Source organism: Poecilia reticulata, chromosome 8 (genome assembly GCF_904066995.2).
Source record: "Poecilia reticulata chromosome 8, P_reticulata-male-v2, whole genome shotgun sequence".
Taxonomy (NCBI): domain Eukaryota; kingdom Metazoa; phylum Chordata; class Actinopteri; order Cyprinodontiformes; family Poeciliidae; genus Poecilia; species Poecilia reticulata.
This window is the reverse complement of record NC_088837.1, coordinates 10,960,703-10,971,796: the sequence shown is the minus strand read 5'-3', so window position 1 is coordinate 10,971,796 and position 11,094 is coordinate 10,960,703. Positions and strand designations below refer to the sequence as shown.

At 38.7% G+C, this 11,094-nt stretch overlaps 1 protein-coding gene across 1 annotated transcript; it reads left to right on the top strand.

Moving 5' to 3' along the window:
• Positions 1 to 6,143: 6,143 nt before the first annotated feature.
• Positions 6,144 to 11,094, top strand: LOC145552512 (uncharacterized). Its single transcript, XM_081609874.1, has 8 exons — positions 6,144 to 6,556; positions 9,442 to 9,499; positions 9,618 to 9,664; positions 9,752 to 9,870; positions 10,004 to 10,116; positions 10,351 to 10,514; positions 10,707 to 10,868; positions 10,965 to 11,094. Exons 2-7 carry the CDS (start codon positions 9,448 to 9,450, stop codon positions 10,722 to 10,724), a joined length of 513 nt encoding a protein of 170 aa, XP_081466000.1. The 5' UTR covers positions 6,144 to 6,556; positions 9,442 to 9,447; the 3' UTR covers positions 10,725 to 10,868; positions 10,965 to 11,094.

The window sequence follows — 11,094 nt, the reverse complement described above, 5'->3', positions numbered from 1 at the left end:
TCACATCCTCTTCTGTTATGTGAAGTTCTGATTATGCATTTTAGAACCGCACCAATTGTAGCACTTCTAAGAAGCTTACACTGGGTTAGGTATTAATGTTCTATCGTAAAACTAAGACTGTACTGTACTAATATGTTTTTAGACTTTAATCAGTCAAACCGATTTGCTCAGGAATGTATTAAATATTTGAGTGAACCAAAATATTACAACTAGATGTTACCTGACTTAATATATGTGTTTAACTGTCATTTGGGAAAGCCTAAATGAGTCAGGTGTTGGTTTTCCCGTGGTTTGCTAAACCTGGACCAGCTGGCAGCAGGCGAGGGGAGCTGGGTGTTAATACAGTGGGAGCAGACGTCACCGAAAACGTCGGACAGATATTGCAATTAGGTGATGCACTGATGAACCAAGCAGAAATGTGAGATTTGTACATCTACATTCACGCGTCATTACAGTATTTACTTACAGTACACCACTTTAAAAGGTAATTACAGGATTGAAAAGGTAAATGTCTAGTAACTTACTGGTATCCACAGACGCCAGGTTTTTTTTTGTTTTTTATTTTTACCATTTTTCTAAAAGAGCGGTAAAAAAAAACCTGGCGTCCGTATCTACCTGTATTTTTTTTTTATCATTTCAGAAAAACCGTTCTTTCGAAAGAACGGTAATCTACTGGCAGCTACAGACGCCAGTATTTACAGTGAATTTACAGGATTATTTCTTAGAGTGTGTGTGTATGTGTGTGTATGTGTATATATATATATATATATATATATAATGTTGAGTTCTGGTCCTCAGTGACCCTTTCCATTCATTTATCAGTCTCAGCACAAACTCTTGCAGTAACTGTGACTGATACTTGATCTTTGATATGTCATCTCCTGTGCAGGACTCACTGCTGCTCGTTTATCAAGCCTTTTATGCAAGCCTTTCATAAATCTCATCTTTATTTTGCACCTTGCACTTTCTACTATTTCTTTTAAACTCGGACATGCATACAAACTGTGCTGTTGTGCTTTCTAGGTTTAGCCACACATGGCGCCACAGTTTTTGTTCAAAAGAACAGATAAACGGTATGTGCCAAAAATCATCTGTGTTGGATAATCTTAATTTTTTACAGATCATAAGTTACTCACTAACTCCATTTATTGAAGTATTTCTTAAAGCGATAAATTATTAAATCTAGTAGTGGTGCAAAATTAAGAGTCACTTCCATTGGTTTCTTTTTGTATTTCTTCAAATGTATTTAAATCAGAAATAGTCGATGGAAAATAAACTACAGTTCATACAGGAACTTCTTATAGGAAAGGTTCGATAAGCATGGATTTATGGCTCCAATATGAGATTTTGGTAAATGAGACTGATTCTGTGGTATTTAAGCAATCTAGAAAGACTGCCTGAGAGGAAAATTTGAATAACAAAAATGGAAAAGAAAGAAATCATTATAAATATATCTTCTGCTGAATTTACTTGTTGGTGACCAGCGTTGTGTGCAATTTTGTTTTCTGTGGCTAATAACTTATTTTTAAGCAGTTACGAGCACGGTTGCGCCAGTAACTTGATCAGTTGTTGCTAGGTAACCAAGAGTCAGAGAGTGAGTTACTAGGTAACCAAAGAGTGATTTTGACCCTTTGCACGTGATGTCACACTACTCAGAACTCCACCCGGTCTGCCATGACAGACATCAAAGACATGAATATGGTCCCACCACTACAATTTAGCTGAGCTTTCCTGGGTTTTATTTTGGTCATTATGGTTTCACTTAGTGTTGATGTGTGTGTGACAGGTGAGTGTATCGGACATTTATAGAAATACGCAACAAATCGTATCAGTTCATGCAACATTTAATAGCCAAATACGATTCCATATATTACGGGACGAGTGGCAATCCCAAGCCCTCATGTTAACATTAGCTTTGTATCTAAAATACAAGGCATTTTACATAATTTCATATTTATTATCTATGTTTATCATGCTCAATGGATTAAGTCACTGTAAATTAACATGCTGGTGACATCACGCATGTTACCGACAGCATTTATGCATTTTGTATCATTTTAACTTGTATACTAATTATAGCATACTGAATGATATTAGCATACTGAATTACATCTGTGATGTGTCATCACACATCACAGGTGACATCACAGTGACTCCTGTGATGTCACCAGCATGTTTAATTACATTGACCTAATGCAGTCAGTATGGTAAATATTGCTACTATATCAGTGACATCAGTAACACCTGATGTAACACTGACATCAGTGTGATGTCACTGACGTCAGTGTGATGTCACTGACATCACAGGTGCTGACATCAGTAGCACCTGTGACATCAGTAACACCTGATGTAACACTGACATCAGTGTGATGTAACACTGACATCACAGGTGCTGACATCTGTAGCCCCTGTGACATCGGTAACACCTGTGATGTCACTGACATCAGTAGCACCTGTGATGTCACCAGCATGTTTACTTAGATTGACCTAATCCAGTCAGTATGGGAAATATTGCTAATAAATATGAAATTATGTGAAATGCTTATGTTAGGTACAAGGCTAATGTTAGCATGATGGCTATCAATAGCATATTGAGTCACTAGCATGTTGATACTACTAGTGACTCAATATGCTTATGATTGCCATCATGCTAGTATTAGCCTTAAATCTAAAATAAGCATTTTACATAATTTCATATTTACTAGCAATATTTATCATACTTAATGGAATAAGTCAATGTAAATTAACATGTTGGTGACATCACAGGTGCTACTGATGTCACTTAAGCTAAGTTTATTATGTTGAATAATTTTAATTTATACACTAATGTTGGCGAACTAAATTGTTAGTTCACTAACTTTGTGCTTGTCAACATTCTAGCGATAACCCTCAATATGCTAATGATAGCCATAATGCTAATGTTAGCATGGGTAAAAGCCTGGCCACCAGGCGCTCGCCAGCGTGTCCCATCTCCAGGCATGGCTCTAGAGTGGGGGCCCCGGTGACCCACGCCCCAGAAAGGGAACACTAAGTCCATTGCTCTAACTCATCAGAAGGGATCTTTGGGCTGCACTTAGTCTGGTTCCTCACCTAGGACCTGTCTGCCTGGGGTGACCCTACCAGGGGCATAAAACCCCAGACAGCATAGCTCCTGGGATCACTGGGACACTCAAACCCCTCCACCACGATAAGGTGGCAGCCCATGGAGAGGACCTAACTACCTAACTACTAAAGAACCATTTTACAACCAACTAACTACTAAAGAGCCATTTTACAACCAACTAACTACTAAAGAAGCCATTTTACAACCAACTAACTACTAAACAAGCCATTTTACATCCAACTAACTACTAAACAAGCAAGTTTAAAATGACCCAAGTACTAAAACTTTTAAAAAGACCTACAGTGGATATAAAAGTCTACACACCAATATAAAATAAAAAAAACGTACAATACTTTATTGCAGCACCTTTGGCTTTTATTACAGCACTCTGTCTTTTTGAGTAAGAACCTTGATAGGTTCTATCTGGACTACAGTATGTCGAGATAGAACAAATGTGTGGTACATTTTGATGTCGGGATATTTGCTCACTCTTCTTTGTAAAACTGCTCCAAATCTGATAGATTGCGTGGGCATCTCCTGTGCACAGCCCTCTTCAGATCACCCCATAGGTGTTTGATGGGATTCAGGTCTGGACTCTGGCTGGGCCATTCCACAGCCTTAATCTTATTCCGGTGAAGCCATTCTTTTGTTGATTTAGACGTGTCTTTTAGGTCGTTGTCCTGCTTAAAGATGAAGTTCTAGCAGAAGGCCAAAGGCTTTGTGCCAACACTGACTGATATTTGGAACTGTTCATAATTCCGTCCACCCTGAATAAGGGTGGTTTAAATTTAATTCCTGTAAAGCACTTTGAATTGCCTTGTTGCTGAAAATGTGCTATACATAAACTTACCTTACCTTACCTTACCTTGCCTTACCTTACCTTAAGGCTCCGGTTCCAGCTGAAGCAAAACAGCCCCAAAGCATGATGCTACCACCACCATGCTTAACTGTAGGTATGGGGTTCTTTTGGTGAGGGGCAGTGTTTTTTTTGCCCCAAATATACCTTTTGGAATTGTGTCCAAAACGTTCAACCTTGGTTTCATCAGGCCATAACACATTTTTCCACATGTGTTTGGGAGATTTCAGATGTCTTCGCAAAATTTAGCCGGGCTTTGAAGATTTTTTTTTTAGATATAAGGCTTCTGTCTTGCCACCCTACCCCATAGCCCAGACATATGAAGAAGACAGAGATTGTTGTCACGTACTGTAGTCCAGCCAGTACTTGCCAGAAATTCTTGCAGCTCCTTCAGTGTTGCTGTCGGTCTCTCTTCAGCCTCCCTCACCAGTTTTCTTCTTGTCTTATCAATTTTGGACGGACGTCCTGTTCTTGGTAATGTCACGATTGTGCCATGTTTTCTCCACTTGATGATGACAATCTTCACATTGTTCCATGGCAATACTTAATGAATTGGAAATTCTTCTGTAGCCTTCACCTGACTGATATCTTTGAATAACGAGATCCATCTGATCCTGTGGCAGCTCTTTGCAGGTTGATATAAAAGTCTGTGTGTAGTTTTTATATCCACTGTAACTACTAGGCAAACAATTGTAGAATGACCTAACTACTAAGCAATTTAAAAAGACCTAACTAACTCCTAAGCAATTTAAAAACCTATCTAACTACTAAGCAAACAACTATAAAAAACACCTAACTACTAAGCAAACAACTATAAAACACAACTAACTACTAAGCAAACAACTATAAAAAACACCTAACTACTAAGCAAACAACTATAAAAAACAACTAACTACTAAGCAAACAACTATAAAAAACACCTAACTACTAAGCAAACAACTATAAAAAACAACTAACTCCTAAGCAAACAAGTATAAAAAACACCTAACTCCTACGCAATTTAAAAAGACCTAACTAACTACTAAGCAAACAATTGTAAAATGGCCTAACTAACAACTACGAAAAAAAATTAAATGACTCAACTGGACAAATGAACGGTTCCACAGGTGTGATCTCATCAAACCTGGGCTCTGGCTCGAAATCCTCTTTCTGAAGAGGATAAACGAAGGCCTCCCTGGGTATGATGTTATACCTTGGCTCCAGTTCAAATTCCTGAGAGTCTATGGCTGACGGGATCTCAGGATAATTTTCTAGATCTATGACGTCTGACACATTATCTGAAGGAACGTAGGCTCCTCAGGAACCAAGGTTGCCGTAGTTCTGTTGGCCACGGTGTGAGAGGTCTCTGGGATTTCCAGTAGGTTCACTGGAGCAACCCTAGATGAATGTTTCCGAGTGAACTTGGTGAAAAAACCCTGGATCCTCCCTTTCAGACGTTTGAGCATAGATGTTGGCTCAACTGGGCGGACCACGACTTTCTTCGGTTCCTTACTAGATGCATGCAGTCTGACAAAAAGATCCTTAATCATCACTTTGATCTCGTCAACCATATCGCTGATCAGCTGGTCAGCGTGATTTCTGTCGTCAGAGTCAGAGTCTACGTTGGAATTGACTCTATCCACCACATATTTGACAATAAGATGGTTTAAATTGTCAGTGTGCTCTGTTCGGACTTCTCCTTTAACCTTGATGACCTTGGCGAAGGCCTCAGGCACCTTGTTGCCAACGATGGATTTTATGGCTTCAGCGGTGCGGCAGTCCTTTGGAAGACTATTTTGAGCGTTGGATGTAAAAAGCTCTAGGATGTCTTCTAAAATCCTCATCAGAACGCAGGTGGTGGTGCGAGCGGGATCTCCAGTTGCCAAACGCATCCACTCCATCCAGGTTAAGTTCAAGAAAAGTGGATGAACTATAAACCTTAGGATGTTGACAGTGACGATTTGGGTCAATCCGCTATCCATAATAACTGTAGACTCAATTAATTAGAGGAAAAGCTTAAGTTTTCTGCTTTAACGCAAGATGAACTGTAACTTATCCAGGCTCTGCGACAAAGGACTGCAAAGTGAGGGTTTGAGAAGAAAAAGTGCAGATAAAGACCCTGACGTCTATGACGTCCATTCACACGTCATAGGCACCAAACCCGTCGAATTCTATGTTCTCACGTAATAAGTCATGTTTCCTAAACTTGTGTTAAAAGCTGTGCCCGAATTCAGGGTCTTCATCCGGGTCCTTCGCAGACCGCGAATATCGAGGACCGGAAAAGAGAAGCTGTTAAATTATACAGTTCTAGCCTTGGCAAAAACGACCTATGCGCTCCTTTAAAGCTGGTTAAAAAAATAAAAAAACAGACATGTGGTAGCTTAATATTTCTTTTATTCAGATTGTTTTGCTGTAAAAATGCTCACAGGACGCTGCACGGTCGGCTGCAGAAACGGATAAGGTTGAAAACCGAATTTGTAATTTTATTGCGTAACCTTCAACGAGGAGCAAAGGATAGCAGCTGTCAAGCATAACGACTGGCAGCCATCGGTGTAACCAGGGATTTGTAGTGAACAGTTTTTATCAAGACAGAAGACTAACGTTCATATACTTTATAAGTAAGTATGATTAGAAACATATTGCTTTACGGAAAAACTATACTGGTGGCCATAAGGATAATGCTGCACCGTCATGTAGCCTAGCATGTATGGAAAAAACTGGTTAGCATCTCGTCTTTTGTACGTTTTGTTGGAGTTCGTTCATTTTGTTTCTATGCTCCACCAGTTTCAGGACCCAACCAGAACCCCTGAGTGTAAATTACCTTGAGAAATAATGAGATTTGCTTGTATAAAAGCAGGCTTTAATGCAGAAAAATGATCAAATGTTACAAGCCACACATGTCATATAAATGGATCAGATACAGAGTTACATTCACCGTCCAGCATATGTATGTGTATCCTAGCTATATGGCATACCGCTCCGTCTGGCTGTCACGTTTAACCTAACTCTTTTTTTCTCCTCCCCTTTTAGTCCCCACTTTGCTGCAAATAAAAATAATAAAATAAAATCACAAAAAATATAGTAGAAATAAAACAAAGTTAAAAACAACAAAAATTAGGCCGCGGCCAGAGTTAGTTTTGTTTGATTTTTCAGGTTTGAAGGAGGACATCTAGTGTAGAAGCTATTTTCCCATTTTTTGGTTAAATCTTAGAATTTAAATTGTTTAGTTTATTCTTATTGTTTATTTCCTAGTTGATTTATTATTAGAATTTTTGTTTAATTTGCTGTTTAGAATAAGTTCTTTGATTAGGAATTCACTTAATTAGTTAATTAATTTCAGGTTGGGATGTGGGTATTTCACGATATAAATAGGTGGGTCTTAGGTAGCATATTATGCACGTGGGTGGTCATAAGGTTTTTTACCAGCCTACAAAATCAGCCAATAAGTCATATCGGTTTCTATTGTCAGTCAGAGAGCAGGTGCAGGAATAGGAGCAGAAGCCTGTAACCTTTTGCCTGATCTGCAACTAAAACCAAAGAACTATATTTTGACCTTTGATCCTTTTTTGCTGCGTAAACCAGAATCCACGGTGCATCAGGTGACTATTTGAGTTTTATTCACCATTTCTTTAGATCACCTTCGATTTTTGAGTTTTTTGATTTTTGAATTTAAGTTTAGAGACAAATGGTCACTACATCTAGCCTCTGAGTCTGTAATAAGATGGTCAAGGACCCCGAGTGTTATAGAATGTGCTGGCTCCAAACGTGGACGTCTCGTTTGAACAGTTGTTATTCGCCCCCTCCTTTGCTCCAGGAAGGAGAAGACGGTTTCCTTAGGTCAGGTTCCTGCCGGCTTGTCTGCCCAAGGGGAGATGGTCTCCCTCAGGATGATACAGATGTCGCTTGGTCTCAGTCCCCCTCCCCCTCCATGGTTGATTTTAACCAGATGTTGGTCACCTCAAACCAGATTCCGCTGGAACCTGTTTGAGAAAAAATATCCCAACTTCAGAAGATGTGCTTTAACCTAACAGAGCTCTGTGGTTCCTCCTATCAGTATGAGAGTCAGGGTGAGGAGGCGCCATGTTAGGAAGAGAAGTGGAAGCTGTAGGATCTTCAGAACAAACTGGTTATGATGCTAGGCTACTGATTATCCCTCTGTCTGGACACAGGGTCAATAGAACCAGTTTAAAAGATAAAATGAATGGTTATATGCCAGACATGGAAAACTGGGATGCACTCCATGCCATGATGTTCAGAATTTGGGTCTCATGGCATCTCAAGGTGTCAACATTGCAGCCAGTGTGCTGAGGGAAATTGTTGCAATTCAAGAGCTACCAGCTTTTATATATATATATATATATATATATATATATATATATATGTTGAGTTCTGGCCCTCAGTGACCCTTTCCATTCATTTATCAGTCTCGGCACAAACTCTTGCAGTAACTGAGGTCATGGGGTCCTCAAAAGTTCTGGTGCCCCCCAATAATGCCTGATTTTTTTTTTTTTTTTTTATTACATTCTTTTCATGTCTGACGGTGTTGAGAAATTTCAACGGAGTTGGAAAATATCTAAAATTATTTTTAATTCAATTTATTGATACTTTTATAATTATTTATATACTTAATTGTCATAATGTATAATTTTTGTATTTCTTTAATTGTTTTAAACTATTATAATGTATTGAGTTCTGCTCCTGGACAAGGGATTTTACAAGCATCATCCACCGACTACAATGTTTGAAATAAAAAAATATTCAGCAACCACCAGGAAAACATACATTGTTGTGCTCACATGACCAGGTTAGTTTAGTCAGATATTTGAAAAAAAAATATTTTGTGTATATTTTATTCAGATTTTGTGCTTTATCCATAGGACCTGTTTTGTCCCTATTCTCAAGAATCACTGGTTTTTGATTTTGATTATTTTTAATGAATGCATTAACTTTCTGTTTGCGCAACAGTATCAACTTATGCTTAACGTAAGTTTATTTGTTTGGATATCGCGGTACAACTGTTCAGTACAGAGATGCTCAAGTCCAGTCCCTGAGAGCTGCTATCCTGCAACTTTCAGATGCTTCCCTGCTCCAGTTAACACACCTGAATCAAATGAAAAGCTGGTTAGCAGGTCTGTTCAGAGCTGATCCTGGTCTGTTGGAGTAAAGATACATTGAAAAGTTGCAGGACTTCTCGAGGACTTGACGTGAGCACCCTCGGTTTATTATTTTGTTAGCAGCTAAAGCTAGCCAAGCAGGTGTAGCACGGGGTGTCGGCTGGTTAAACGAATATTAAAACTGTCAGAAAGGCCGTTTGAGTTAACATTATTTAGCTGCGGAGTCGTTTTCTTGAAGTTTTCGGCTATAGATGGCATAATGGGGAGAGTGGCTGTGCTGAACCGGTGGTTTGATCTATGCGAGCAAAGCTAAGCCAAAATGTTTTTGTCTCTATGAATAATAATTATAATAAATAATGACATTGGCTTCCTCTTTTTTTCTTCATTAGTACTTCATGTTGGTGACTGAAGCCTGTTATGATGACTTCAGCACATTTCTTCTGACAGGTTGGCAGAAGAAATGCTGTCCAGAATGCTTCTATAAGCTGACTAATTTCTATAATGCCTAATGTCTGAGTTGTGTTCATGGTAATTATTTCTGACATTTTTATGCTTTATGTTGTAGGTGGTAAAAATGCTCTCCAGGGTAAACCGGGTGGACAAAGTATTTTGGTGGGTCTGGTTAGTTTTGCTCACTTCTCTTTAAAATCTGTATTTATTATCCTAATGTTTCTGCTATTTATCCTGTTGTTCCTCCAGGCTGGGAAAACCAGGCATTCTTCTGTTGGTTCATGTGCTTCGTCCTACATCCAAAGGCCACAAGAAGAATCCAAAACGACTCATGTCAAACTGTGGACCATGTTTTCAGATATGTGCAGGTATGTGGTTATTCTAATGATTCTGCTTTGTAGAAGCACTTTCTCATTGTCTTTGTTTGCTATCTGAATGTAGCTGTGCTACTAAATATATTTAATAATTTTTATTATTTGTCTTCTTATCATTATGTCAAAGATGCAAGCCAGCGTTGAAACCTTCCTCATTGCCGTGCAACCAGGACAGCCCTTCCTCCTGCATATTGGTGAAAACAAGAGCAGCACCAAAGACACTTCACAAGATCATCCAAGGTAGCTTTTGATGAACTTTGAAAGCACACTTCACCTTCAGTACAAATTCCTCTACAACCTCTGTACATTAATCCAGCCTACAGTTTTCAGCATTGATGTGACTTGCACGACAATTGAGGAGTTTAAGATCCTTGCTTTTACTTTACCTGATAGAGTGGACACTATTTATTATGATGATCATTTAAATGCATACTGTATCAATAAGAGGGTTTGTTTTATGTTCTTCCAATTAAGGGCTTGGTTTATTACAGTCCCTGTGGCAAGCAGTTTTGTGCATGGTCAGCATTGAAGGCCATATTGTCTTTGAGAGGGTCCAGCCAACATTCCAGACAGGACAGTGTTGTCCATCTTCATCTTCAGCCTCCAATGCGGCAGCCAAGACTTTGGCTCATTCAACGGTAAAACCATTCCTGTATTTCTTTTTTACAATGACATGGTTTTAAAGCAAGTTATGATTGACATTTGACAAAGGTGGTGATATTTTCTCTTTACGTAATTAAAAACAGCTTTATTTATATATTGTACCAGCTGTATTCAGAATGCCACACTATATTTTCAGGATTTTTCCCACTTTTGATTTTGTTTTTTAGTCCCTCCATTGGGATTGACCCAGAAAGGGGCACAAAAGCCGGTCATGGGAAGATGGTATCCAAAAACACAGGAAAGACCATTCAAAAGAAAAAGTGACAGTCAATGTTCAGGTTTCCACCTTCATCAAAAACCTGATGGACTTTGAGTGGCATCTCATTCAGGTTAGTTGTTGTCTTTTTCTTTTCTTTGAAATATTTCTGTTTCCATATTATTTAGAATCTAAATTATATTGTCTTTTCTTTTTCCATGTTGGACAGTGCCTTCATCTGCATCTAATAAAGTAAGTGCCACTTGGACTCTTGAGAACCATTAATAGTTCACATTTTAATACCCTGTAAATTCTAGAATTCCACATTATTTCAGCCATGTTGAATTTTAGATTTTGGA

Bases quoted from the DNA above. Each gene is read 5' to 3' on its own strand.
- LOC145552512 (XM_081609874.1), top strand. From the start codon at position 9,448: ATGTTGGTGACTGAAGCCTGTTATGATGACTTCAGCACATTTCTTCTG. The intron at 9,665-9,751 runs GTGGGTCTGGTT...TTGTTCCTCCAG, and splicing joins CGGGTGGACAAAGTATTTTG to GCTGGGAAAACCAGGCATTC. The intron at 9,871-10,003 runs GTATGTGGTTAT...ATTATGTCAAAG, and splicing joins ATGTTTTCAGATATGTGCAG to ATGCAAGCCAGCGTTGAAAC.